The 13,131-nt window shown below is 35.5% G+C and overlaps 4 protein-coding genes across 5 annotated transcripts in view; 1 reads left to right on the top strand and 3 right to left on the bottom strand.

Annotated features, from left to right (window-relative positions):
• LOC102584829 (uncharacterized) overlaps positions 1–1,505 on the top strand; it is a 4,553-nt gene extending 3,048 nt beyond the window's left edge. Inside the window, exons 3-4 of one of the 2 annotated variants that reach the window (XM_015304781.1) lie at positions 1,009–1,077; positions 1,165–1,505. In XM_015304781.1, coding sequence (XP_015160267.1) covers positions 1,009–1,062 — 54 coding nt within the window. In that variant the 3' untranslated portion in view covers positions 1,063–1,077; positions 1,165–1,505. Of the gene's footprint in view, positions 1–1,008 lie in introns of both variants that reach the window. The other variant, XM_006366139.2, reaches the window with a different exon arrangement.
• A 2,685-nt stretch (positions 1,506–4,190) lies between these two features.
• LOC102584498 (transmembrane protein 230-like) lies at positions 4,191–4,989 on the bottom strand. Its single transcript, XM_006366138.2, has 2 exons — positions 4,652–4,989; positions 4,191–4,524 (listed from the first exon to the last, which is right to left on the bottom strand). Exons 1-2 carry the CDS (start codon positions 4,839–4,841, stop codon positions 4,403–4,405), a joined length of 312 nt encoding a protein of 103 aa, XP_006366200.1. The 5' UTR covers positions 4,842–4,989; the 3' UTR covers positions 4,191–4,402.
• A 934-nt stretch (positions 4,990–5,923) lies between these two features.
• On the bottom strand, positions 5,924–7,722 carry LOC102587482 (putative serine/threonine-protein kinase). Its single transcript, XM_006366144.2, has 6 exons — positions 7,537–7,722; positions 7,319–7,449; positions 7,018–7,231; positions 6,654–6,885; positions 6,371–6,521; positions 5,924–6,294 (listed from the first exon to the last, which is right to left on the bottom strand). Exons 1-6 carry the CDS (start codon positions 7,679–7,681, stop codon positions 6,034–6,036), a joined length of 1,134 nt encoding a protein of 377 aa, XP_006366206.1. The 5' UTR covers positions 7,682–7,722; the 3' UTR covers positions 5,924–6,033.
• Positions 7,723–9,375: 1,653 nt separating this feature from the next.
• Positions 9,376–10,920, bottom strand: LOC107058726 (putative UPF0481 protein At3g02645). The gene has a single exon (XM_015304770.1). The coding sequence runs from the start codon at positions 10,918–10,920 to the stop codon at positions 9,376–9,378; it is 1,545 nt and encodes a 514-aa protein (XP_015160256.1).
• Between the last annotated feature and the right edge of the window lie 2,211 nt (positions 10,921–13,131).

The following is a 13,131-nucleotide window of genomic DNA, read 5'->3' as shown; positions in this document are numbered from 1 at the left end:
GGGGCTCTTATGGGTTTTTTGGTAAGATAAGATGAAGTTATGCTTCTTATGTTGTAGTACCTCCATTTTAGTTTATATGGCAGTGTAAAGAGTATAAGAAAAAAAGACTTTTGGCACATATCAAAGGTAATGTTTGAACTTGTGGTCACAAACATGTCATCATCGGAGACATGTTTTTGTTTTCTTTAGCATTTATTGGGTTTTGTTTAATAAAGGATCTAAGAAGCTACTTCCTATCTCAAACAAATATTGTAATTGGAAGTGTATATGACATGTTTTTGCTTTCTTTAGCATTTAGTGGGTTTCGTTTGATAAAGGATAAAGAATTGCCTCGTTCCATAGAGTTAGAAACTGACGTTTAACTGGTCAGGAATTTTCTACATGAATCATTAGTTATCTGAAAACTTCCTAATGTTTGAATGATGAATACAACATGCTCTAAATTGAGAGCATGATAGGGAGAGTTCCGATTTTGGTGTCTGCTTACATTTCCTTCTAATTCTACCTTTTTGATTGATGTCTCTACACAGAATCACAAATAGTATGTTCCTAACTTAACTAGGCAAAGTATGTTTTCTTCCAAAAAAAGAAAATTATATTTTCATTTGATAATAACATATACCTAGTGTAATTCCATGAGGGGAGAGTGGTGTGTACGCACCTTACTCCTATCTTGTGAATGTGGAGATATTATTTCTGATAGATCCTTGGCTCAAGTAAAATATTTCTCATTTTAAAGGGTCTAAAATTGTGGTATGAGTCTCGTGGGGTGCGTGCCACAATGGCTATCACAAAAATAAATAATGAAATGTTACTAATAAATCAGGCTGAGACAAACATTGATACCAATTTAAATCGTACCTGCAAATCTAAGGTCCATGAAATGCAATGGTTATACTTTTTGGTGTATTTGTAACTCGTACTCATTGTCAGATCACTTTTAATTGCTCTGTGAGACGTTTGTTTTTGGCTTTTTTTGTTGTTGCTTATTAAATGTTTTGTGCACAGAACCAGGCCGAAGAAAAAGCAAAAGTCTTAGCTAGCAAATTAGAGAATGTATGATATGCCAATGGAGAAGGTATAAAATCTTGTCAGGATGTGCTATTTGTTTCGTCTTGTCATATATATGTGTGATTGTCACACATTTTTAGCTGCTATGGTGCCGCAGCTAACAATGTCGCGTTGTATGGTGCAGCAGCTAACAGTGCTGCTTGTGAAGTTATTTATGTTATCTATTACAATATATATCTATGTACTTGTGTTACTGGTAGAAAGTTTCTTTCAGTTAAGGGATTTTGCTGTTTCTACTTGTCATTTTGGTATCCTATCCACCTACTGATATTACCGCGAGCAATTTGGAGGGAAGCACTCAACGGTACAATATTTATTAAACACAAATCAGTTATGTTTTCCTTTTGATAAATGAATAATCAAAATCACCTTCCAGGTGCACAACAATGAATGAATTTGTGACACGCACATCTATTCATTACTTGCTTGTATAATTTGGTTGTGTTACACTAATTCGTTTGGAAACGTGACCTTTGGCCTCCCTCCCTCTGCAAAAGTCTTACTTATTTACATCAAAACTTATGCATAGTGTAATGTCACGGACTTAGAGTAGAGTGTTCTACTAACCTCCCAACAATTCTAGATTCTTCTCCCTTTTTCCGGTGCCAAATTTGAACTGTGAAGTGGCGGGACGTGACACTAAACTCTAAAAACCTGTGTAAGGGAACAAATTTTACCCCATCACCAGTCCAAATGATTTCTTCATAACTGTTGTGAAATTCCTCGTTGCACACAACTGCTCGAATGTCATCAACTTAGGCTAGCCAATAAATCTTTCATCATATGCATGTATTATTGTTGGTGATGGGTATTATAGAGTTAAGTGTGATGATGTTGCTATTGGTGATGCATCGCCTATATATCGTTCTCGCTCGGGAGCCAAAACGAACACGCCTGCGTATTAGACCGTAATCAGACATTCTACTTCGTCAAACTAACACCAATGCATTGCACTCACGCCTGCTATCTAATGTATTAGACCCTGATCAGACATTCTACCTTCGTCAAACTAACACCAAACTAACACCAATGCATTGCACTCACGCCTGCTATCTAATGTATTAGACCCTGATCAGACATTCTACCTTCGTCAAACTAACACCAAACTAACACCAATGCATTGCACTCACGCCTGCTATCTAATGTATTAGACCCTGATCAGACATTCTACCTTCGTCAAACTAACACCAAACTAACACCAATGCATTGCACTCACGCCTGCTATCTAATGTATTAGACCCTGATCAGACACTGATCAGACATTCTACCTTCGTCAAACTAACACCAATGCATTGCACTCGAACAGTTAGTTGAGTGGCCACCGACCAACAATTTATGTGCACAAATATAGATTCATTCTTCAAACCTAATCAAGCCTCACAACCCTTAGTGAGTTGGTAAGAAGTCAGTGTTGTTTGGTAAAGACAGAATTGAACAAAGAAAAGAGATTGCTCGATCAGAACAATGGCCAACAAAGACCGTAATTAAATAGATAGTATTGTGGAGTTGATGGATACAGCGGTGGTGTTGGTGCTCGATGACAGCATTAATGGAGAGGCTGAGGAATAGAGTAATGGGTTGTGGGGAAGGACTAAGGTTGGGGTGGGTGAAAAAGGGGGGAATAAGTTTCCAACAGCTTATACAACACCTTCCACCATAAGTGTGCTTTTGTACTTTTTGAGAAGGTATTATTAAATTCACTTGAAACGAAAAGAATTAACTGTAAGGACGAAAAACTCTATATAAATAATAAAGTTGTGGTGTGCAGAGCACATAGTAACGCCAAATTTCACGAATCCAACTAGAAAGGACGAAAAACTTGATATCAATTATAGCTCAACATTCCCTATCATAACTAAATAGTTTCATGGACAAACACACACACGCACACTGCAAATTACATAGTCACACTTCATAACCCTGTGGCCAAACAACCACTCAATCTGTCATTTTGCATCATACCAAATGACACCAAATTAATAGAAGAAACTCCAGATCCTCTTAAAGATTGAGTGATCTCACAGGCTTTAATAGACAAACTTGGATAGGCAACACATTCAAGAGTAGCATAGCCAACTTACTATAATAGACCGTTTCATTTTGCTAATTGTGGTGCACACAATCTCGGCTAATTCCATGGGATACCTACTACCACCAGCATAGACATTTTCTTGGATAGATGGAAATAAATTACTTACATTTCTCTCTTCACCTATACCCAACATTTTACCATCACGAAGCAGGGTAAAACACGGTTACAAAAAAACCATATGAACCCTTCATAATACAAAACCTACACAAACGATCATCGCTACAAACCCACACAGCTATTTTTATTTTGGTTTGTTCATTCCTAGGAATCAAAGAGGGATGGTTATTGCCACTAGGGTGGGTTTACATGATTTTTATCAACCAAGAAAGCAAACAAGAAACTCTTAAGACATGCGGAAGTATGTTCTCATAATTAGGAGTTTATAAAGATTTTCTTTTCAGAGAAGCTGGAGCATATAATTCATTACAGTTGAAACAACTGAATGCTGCACTTGAATAACTCGAATCACAAAACATACAGCCTAGCACATTCATAGCTTAAACATTGACACTTCTACGAGGATCCTGCTATATATTGCTCTAGCAGTAGAGACAATCCTTCATCAATCTCATGACTGTATGATAGGCTTCTGAATGGAGCAAATAGATAACCTACCACAACACACACCCTTTAAAGACTCTACACTACCCATATAACACCAAAAATTTCCAGATATCCCTTGCAATTTTTGTTGAGGGGCTAATTTTTTTGGATGAAGCAATAAAATTTCATTCAAAAAGCATCAAGAAGAGATGCATACCAAAAACTTACAAACTTAAGACACTATTATCTTCCCATATAGGCGCATATACAATAGTTATTTTGAGGGTCTCATTTCAACAATGGTATATTAAATATTACGAACAACATCACTCCCTGCACAACAAAGAAAAAATCATTTGTGTATCCACATCGATGCATATAATATAAACCAGCATTGGACTAAACTATGCAAGCAAAACTGTTCTGCTAAACCTTGCAAGCAAACCTCTCTGCCCAAAGATTGGAAGAAAAAGCTACGGTTCAATTGAAAAACATCAATAAACACGCAAGCACTTGTATTATTACATCGTGTCCGAGTTAAAGGATTACATAGTCTAGCAAGTAATGATTCAACATCCAATACCCGAGGTAACCTATTAGAAGCAACACTGATTTTTTTTTTCCACAAGCTTATCTAGGTAGAGTAAATGAGGTAGCTGTACAATGTAGGAGAGCTTCGATAATCGATAATCGACTCTAGACAGGAGGTATATTGGAAAAAGAGAAACCTTTATAACCCTTGTAAGCATAGTATGCAATCCTTGTATAGTAGAACCCTGGTATAAACAGAACTCCACCAAGTATAGCAAAAAAAATCCCTGCATTACAAACATTCTCTTCAAATAACAATACATTCCCAAAAAAAGACCTAAATATAAACCCTAGAGATAAATCAAAATCGAAATCAGATGAGTAAAACTGAGCTGAAGAGGATTGTGGAGTTACCATGAGCTGTATCGCCACCGACCTTATTGATTGCCATGAAAATACCTAGAAAAATAGCTAGGGTACCAAATACAAGAAGGGAAACAGCAAGAGCGATCTCTTTAATGGGTCCACGATTGTTATCGGCATGAGAGCCTTCCATCATCATATCCTCATCGGAAATTGAGAAAGCATGATCGACATACGCCATTGAAACAAACACTATTTCTTTGTAATGCTTGAAGAAGAAGAAGAAGAAGAAGAAGGGTTAGTGGTAAATACCTTTTACAGCAGAAACAGAGTTAGGCTAAAGAAGAAGGCGTCTTTGCGTGTGTGGGTCGACCTTTCTATTGTTTTTTTTGTTATATAATATTCCAATATAGACTAATTGTCAATAGAACTATGCTAACCTAAATACGGATGCGGTGCTGGAGATGAAGTTATTCCTTTCTCCCTTAATTAGAGGTATCGGATTTGACCTCTACGTATGAAAAAGTTCTTGAATAAGTCTGAATAGGGTGTACATGATGTGAATTAAGAATAATCGAGTCTCAATGTAGATATTGGATACTGGAAAAAAAAAAAAAACCTAAATCCTTATTTATGGACTACTATTTAACCTTTATTCACCTACCGCTTTGAACACTAATCCAATTCATTTTACTCTATTCTTATTCACTACTTGATTAATTTGGATTTTGTTTTTATTATACACCCATGGATACATTAATAAAGGGGAAAGAAAATGACAAATATATCCTCAAACTTTACGATTCAGATTTGATATACATATTTATCATTTTCGTTAGAATTTATTGATTATTTTTTTTATTCAAAAATGCCACTACACCAACATGAGTTGTGGTGCAATGGTGGGACTGCTTCACCCTTAGTCAAAGGTCTGGGTTCGAGCCCTGGGTATGGAGAAAATCTTATGGGTGCGTCACTCCCGAATGGGCCCTGAAGTGCGCGATCCAGATTTAGTCGAGGCACCAATGTGGACTCCGGACACCGAGCGGGAAATAAAAAAAGAAAGAGTTGTTTGCCCTCTTGATTATTTTTTTTTAATTAAAAAAATCCCAAACCACTAACAAGATTTGTGATAGATTGATAAGTACTACTTCATTCTTAACCAACTTTTTCCCAGTAGGATACCAAAATAAAAATACATCCATAGACCATTTCTCTACTTCACTCACATTGCAATTTCAATCACCAAAAACACTTTGCACTCATATTAACTTATTTCCTCTACTTAAAATACACCGGAAACTAAACTTTTCCCCATACTCGTAGAAACAAAAAAAGAACCTTGGCTGAATTACATAGACACAAATGCTATTGACAACACACTAAAAAATCTTTTCTAGCTTCCTGAGATATGTACATTTGTGGTGAATGAGTCAACCATGAACTGTTATCGTCCTTCCGATCCTTAACTCTGGATCTAAGAAAGGCGGAGGCGTTGGTGTAGTTAGTGTTCCAGCTTTGGTTACCAACATTGCAACAATCTCAGACATTGGTGGTCTTAAATTGGCTTGAGGCTGAAGGCATAAGAAAGCTACATGTATTGTTTGCATTACATCCTTTTCCGCCATCCCATCTTCCAACATCTTTGGATCAACTAGATCGATTAATCTTGATCTTTCATAAAGCTTCCATGCCTGTATATACGTACTTGAACAATCAATATCTATTTATATATCGTCATAAACTTAACGAGAACTTAAGACAGCTTACATATTCGGGGAGATATTGCATTTCTGAAGGCAGAGAAAGATCTGTATTCTTCCGAGAATTGATTATTTCTAGCACAACAACACCATAACTGTATATATCAGCCTTTTCAGATAATTCTCCTCTAATTGCATATTCAGGAGCTGTGTAACCTCTGCCAAAATCCAGAAAAACAAAAGCAATTAAGATGATATATGTTGATCTATGTCATCCGTTAAAAGTTTGGTTCATCAACGTCAGTGAGATTGCCATAATAAACTAAAATGAGAAAAACAACACTACTTACAAGGTTCCAGCAAATGCGGTGCTGAGATATGCTTGATCTTCAGGGAAAAACCTGGCTAGGCCAAAATCTCCGATTTTTGGTTGAAATTTGTCATCCAACAGAATATTGCTGGCTTTGATGTCCCTATGGACAATCCTAATGTGTGAATCCTCATGAAGATATTGTAATCCCCGCGCAATCCCTAAAATTATCTGGTACCGAGTTTTCCAATCAAGGAATATATTACTCTTTCCTGTGAAAAACAAACATAGAGGCCTAAAGAGTGCATAAACAATAATGACATTCATAATTTCTTATATTCAGTCATTGAGAACTCAAAAGGAAACAACTTATAACAAGTTTGAAAGGAAAGAAACATAAATACCATATAGTATTTGGTCCAAGCTCCTATTCTTCATGTATTCGTACACGAGAAGCCTCTGATCCCCTTCTGAGCAACAACCAAGAAGGCGGACAAGGTTCTTGTGCTGTATACTTGTTATCATCCGCACCTCAGCAAGAAACTCCCGGTCCCCTTGCTGCGATTTGTCAACAGACAACTTCTTGACAGCAATTAATTGTCCATCTCCTAACTTCCCCTAAGAAAAACACTAGGGCCAATTCTTAACCTCTGCATCTAATTATAAAAATGAACTTTACAAGTCGTAAAGACACATTAACCTTACCAGGAAAACCGGACCAAATCCACCACATCCAAGGAGGTTATCTGAGTGAAAATTCTTCGTAGCCTTCTCCAATGTATGAAAGTTAAAGTAGCTTATTGTACGAAGATGTACACTAAGAGCATCACTAGTCCCTGTATCATTTGAAAAAGAAATAATCTTTAACTGCGAACAACTATAAGAAACTGAAAAGAACAGGAATCAGTAAAAACAAAAAAAACCTGAAGTAGGCTTAAATGTGCTAGTAATCAAAGCTGTCAGTTTTCCTGGTTTGGAAAACTTGCATAGGATGAATATAAGAAGTAAGAGGATAAACAGAACAACTAAAGTTCCAAGAAAAAAGAACAAGCCGGAGAAAGGCTGCATCTCAAGTTTCGATATCACTGTTATCGACAAAGTAGATAAGAATTTATTAGGTTAATCAAGCTAGATTAATTAACATGAGAGACATATAGGGAGAATCGAAAGGGCTTCGTAAAATCCAGAGTTGCAATGCCAGCATAAATTAAAGACAAAATACTTTGTTTTAGTCTTCACTATGGAGGACGGCAGAATATTGTTCATTCAATAGACAACATCTTTTACTTGTATAATATTTTAATCATACCTACTGTAACTTATAAGAAAAAATCCATATTTTGTGAAGTCCATATCCTTAGATGATATACTATATCTAACTTAAACTCAAATTTTAAAAGATAAATATATCTACGCGAAGAGATTGTATGTACCATGTGGATATGGATGTGAATGTATTAAATTAAAGAATAACTAGTTAATAATGTTATTGACTGAATAGGAATTAATACAAGAGTCAATTATAAGCCAAGAATTTGTCTTTAGATATGGGAAAGCAAGTTCAAATGAAGTTGTATTAAGTGTTTCAGTGTGCGACTATTTTATCTAAAAGTTGAAGCTGTGAGAGAGCGGACTTTTATTAGTTAATTGTATTCTCAATACGCCCCTCACATGCGGGCCTGATTCTTTTTCATGGACCAAGCATTTGTAAATCCTTTTGATATGAGTGGCGGTGAGATTCGATCTCAGAACCTTTGCGTGCTCTAATATCATGTTGATGATAAACAATGATCTCATTGATGTATAGAATGGAATTGGCTCGCTAAGTGTTTAACAAAATGCCTGAAAGAAATGTGGTTTCTTGGACCGCTTTAATGTGTGCATATTTACAACATATTAATGCTCAAGAATCCTTGTTGCTTCTCTCCCCTTTCGGGTTGGGAGTGAGGGGTGCTTACCATCCGAGCAATACCCTCTCGTTGGACAACAGATTCATGGGGTTGTGTGGTAAAAGTGAGTTTGAAAAATATTCGTTTGTGGGTAATTCAATTATTGATATGTACTCAAGATGGTGTGATGCTGAAAAGAAGTTTCATAAAATGCTAGAAAAGAGTCTCATAACTTGGAATGTAATGATAGCAGGGTATGCAATGTGAGGATTTGGTGATAAATCTTTGTTTCTGTTTCAAATAAATACAACAAGAAGAGAAATGTCATACGAGTTTACGTTTGCAAGCACATTGAAGGCTAACAAGAAGCCAAATTCATAGTTTTCTCATTACTAGTGAATCCCTTATTTCCAGCCAGAAAGTTATTGCAGGTACTCTTATTGATTTGTATGTGAAATCAGGAAACTTGTTCGAAACACATAAGGTGTTATGTCATGATAACCAGATACGGGAAGTATGATAACCAAGTATGGAAGTATGGTCTTGGACAAAACAATTTTTGATGTTATGCCACAGAAAAAAATGTGATTTTGTGGACAATTTTGATCACCAGGTATGAGAAGTATGGTCTTGGCGGAGAAGCAGTTGAACTATTCAAGAAAATGCAATTCAAACTGTGATGTCCTGGGTCGAGCTGGCGGCCTAAGAGAAGCTAAGGTTGTGATAGAGAACAATGCCCGTAAAAAAGTTGACAAGATTTTGATATCGTTGTAGTGGTATGAAATTGTATGACAATCATCTTTGTTTAATATCAATACCATGGAATTTCAACAGTAATTATATCTGCAGTATATGGAGTTCATAGACATCATTCTAGTCTCTATTGACCCAAACATTGTGGCAACCATACACAGAGCAAAATGCTTGGAAAATTAGCAGCAAGACAATGGATATTGACATAGCAACAGGCAAGAACTTCAAAAAAACATAGATGTGTTTCTTCAATCCTCTACGAGCCCTAACGATAAGCCTCTGGTCATAGTACTTGTTGACTTTCTCCATGGCAATCTCCACATTAGAACTTCCACTAGACCTCACAAATGACCTTTGTATGGTACTGAACAAAGTGGCTATTTCATTATCAGTCAAATCCCCTTTGATAACACCAGCTTGCCTAAGCAACCTCACATCCTTAGTAGTATCTGTAGTTCCACTCATTAGATTGATGTATCTAGCAAATTCGAGCTTGGATTTCGACATGGCAGCTTCATAGACCATCAAGTTTCTAATTATGACTTCTGAGCCAGCATTCATTGTGATCACAGGAAGATATAACGTCGAAGAAGCTTGTTCAAATTTAATCCTACTGATACCCTCATGAATTGGGCTGCATTTGACTCTGGCATAACACCATAATCGGGATGCTGAAGGGATAGTACTGATATTCTCTCTTTCTTCGTCTCCATTTATTTCCATACCTTTCCTAAATAGCCCAGAAATCGTTGACCATGGGACGTTTTCCACGACCTGGTTAATGGATTTTAGAAGTTTTTGCACGTTTGTTGGGCCTATAGGCTCCAACACCTCCAAGATTGTTTCGAAGTTGTGAATGATGTCTTCATGTGTATCTTGATCTCGAACATCTTCTTCATCTTTATCGTCATGTTTGATAATGATAGATGACATTTGAATAGGAACTGAAACAAAATCTACATGATCATCGAGGATTAAATGATACATAAGATCAAGCAAATGAAGAGGCCGAGTTTCTTTAGCATTTTTTCTAGGCAAAGGAAGCGGGGAATGCATTTCACAGAAGCGCCTAAACATGGAAACTAGCTCGGTGTCTTCTCTGTCTTCAGGGGAAGAGAAACAGAGAAACTTTCTAATTTGCTTCACTACCACAAAGGGGATTTGGTTTTCAAGCATCATAAAGTCTCGAGTGAAAATGTTATCATCAATATTATCATCATGAACATTATTCCCATACGATGAACGAAGGATGTTAAGCAAGAATAGACCATCTATGGCTACAATCCAAGCTAAAGTCTCCTCATCTATATCCATGAACCGGTTATAACAAGCACGTATAACAAGGTCATTATCTCTAAGTTTATCGATCAAGAGGTGCTCGAAATTGAGGATTTGAACAGGCTGAAGAATGTGTTTGATGGCAGCAAGTTTGTACCTTTCCATTTGATATAAGTCTGGCCTTAAATGGTGATAAGGTCCCATACCAATGAGCTGAGGAGTATAGGCTTCTGGTTTGTGATGAGTTAGTGTTTTCGGAATGTGGAGAACACAGACAGGAGGGAGAAGATTGATGTCAATAACAACATCTTTCTTAAGGGCATTACTTATGCGGTCTGTCCATCTTCTTGCACTTGAATTTGAGGGAACAATTGGATCCAATGCCATGTTTCTTCTTCTTTAATTTGTTTGCAAATTGTTCATGCATGCATATATGTAGTATGATGTATTTATAGATGGTGTATATATTCATTCTATCATGTTTTGTTTATGAGTTTTTGAATAGTATTATTATATGTTGGAGACTAGTTATTAAAATTAATTAGTGGAGGCACAGGGAGTCTCTTGCTTGCTTCCTTGTTTTTGGTATTAGGTAACAAGTCTGCTATGTTGCTCGTACTCTTTAAAAATATCGACAAGTGCGTGTCTGATCCTTAAAAATAGTGTATTAGTAAAGGATCCAACATGAGTGCGATAACATTTTTGGAATTTGGAGTTGAGGGTAGGGCTGTTCAAACCGAATCGAAACTGATAACCCAAACCGAAAATTTTTTATTGGTTTATCAGTAAATGGTTTTGCGGTTCAGATAACGGTTTTGATTTTTTTGTTATCGGGTTTGAGGTTCTTAACGGTTTGAGGTTTTTTCTTAATGGGTTAACCGATAACCCGATAGTAAATTAAATAATTATATTTATACTATTTTGTATATAAAGTCTCTGACTTAGAGTTTAGTTTCCTACTTTCATTTCTGGCTATCTCAAAATCTTGGTTATTCTACAATATAAAAGTGTTTGCTTTTGAGCAAGATGAAACTTGTGAACTCATGTACATGATTCATTCAATTTGTCACCTTGTTTCTAAGTGATTTTTTATTAATTTATTTTTGTGTCAAATCTTAACGGTTAAACTCATAATGATCAATAACCGATAAACCAATAACCGATAAGCCAATATCTTAATAGTTTTATAACGGTTTTACATCTCTACAAACTGATAACAATAAGTCAAACCGATCATGCTTAATTAGGCTAGAAATAGTATTAATCTATGGGGAGTGTTAGTTAATCACGACAAGTCTATAATATATGTCTATCCCATATAATTTTCTATGATACTTAGCTTTGCGTAATAAAAAGTATATATACATATATATAATAGTCTATATTATCACCTTAAAATATGCCAATAGATTATCATTGTCATGCTCAAATAGGAAAAATCTGGTCAATAGTTTATCTTTTACCACAATTTGATAAACAAAATTGTTGCATGTTGGGAATTAAATGTTGTTTGATATGGTCAATAATTATCTTCTACACAAATAGTAGTATTAGTCTAATGTTGTTTGACATTTCAAATACTCCACATGGGATAATTACTTAAGTTATGGTAATTTATATCTCGTTCGGATAGTTGTTACCCGTTGTATTGTATTATATTGTTAATTTAAAATCAAAAAATTTATTGTATCATATCTTTTAAATCTATTGTTAGGTAACAATGAAAAGACTCATTTATGTAACAACTAATTTGATGTGATTGCATCGTTACCTTAATATTTTTCTCTCAATTTATCTTTATTTATTATTTAATAATCATATTTAATCTTGGGAAAAATGACAAATATACCCCTTGAACTATCGTAAATGGTATGCAGATACCCTCCGTCATACTACTTTGGGACATTGGTGTCCTTGTTGTCCAAAAACTAGAGCATATATACCCTTCACTCTAATGGAAGACTAAACAGCGACACGTGGCGCAATCTTATCCGTCGATCCGATATTTAATAAATGTCGGCCGGTAGATAAGATTATGACACGTATATGTCCGTTAGTATAAAGAGTACATATGCTCTAGTTTTTGGACAGCAGGGACACCAATGTCCCAAAAGTATGACATATGATATCTGCATCATTTACTATAGTTCGGGGTATATTTGTCATTTTTCCCTTTAATCTTTTATCCTACATTTTTATAGTAACTCTATCCCATATCCTATTTTTCTTGTAGATTTATCATTCAAATTATGAATGTGTAACATTATGTAACGATGAAGAACAATACAATTTATTCAAACATTATATTCATTAAAACAATACAATACGACATAATACAACACAATATAATATAATATAATATAATATTATATATATACGAGTGAATCGCTTACTTTTTTGGCCATAACAGTAATTTCTATTTCTATTATATAGAAGAGGATGACCAAGGGCAAATTTGTCATTTCATAAATATTCTAGAATGTTTGTTTTTATGTTATGGCATCAAAAACGTGGAATGGATTTATAATTGACAATACAATCAAATATCTTTTCTTAAATGTCATGTGTATTCTAATGATGTGACATTTAATATGGACC

Source organism: Solanum tuberosum, unplaced genomic scaffold, assembly GCF_000226075.1.
Source record: "Solanum tuberosum cultivar DM 1-3 516 R44 unplaced genomic scaffold, SolTub_3.0 scf00613, whole genome shotgun sequence".
NCBI lineage: Eukaryota > Viridiplantae > Streptophyta > Magnoliopsida > Solanales > Solanaceae > Solanum > Solanum tuberosum.
The sequence above is the reverse complement of the archived record's forward strand: the minus strand, read 5'-3'. Positions and strand labels throughout refer to the sequence as shown.

Coding starts and splice junctions, on each gene's coding strand:
- LOC102584498 (XM_006366138.2), bottom strand. CDS start 4,841: ATGGCGTATGTCGATCATGCTTTCTCAATTTCCGATGAGGATATGATG. Junction 4,525..4,651: donor CGGTGGCGATACAGCTCATG/GTAACTCCACAA, acceptor TTTGTAATGCAG/GGATTTTTTTTGCTATACTT.
- LOC102587482 (XM_006366144.2), bottom strand. CDS start 7,681: ATGCAGCCTTTCTCCGGCTTGTTCTTTTTTCTTGGAACTTTAGTTGTT. Junction 6,886..7,017: donor CTTGGACCAAATACTATATG/GTATTTATGTTT, acceptor TGTTTTTCACAG/GAAAGAGTAATATATTCCTT. Junction 6,522..6,653: donor ACCGCATTTGCTGGAACCTT/GTAAGTAGTGTT, acceptor GGATTTTGGCAG/AGGTTACACAGCTCCTGAAT.
- LOC107058726 (XM_015304770.1), bottom strand. CDS start 10,920: ATGGCATTGGATCCAATTGTTCCCTCAAATTCAAGTGCAAGAAGATGG.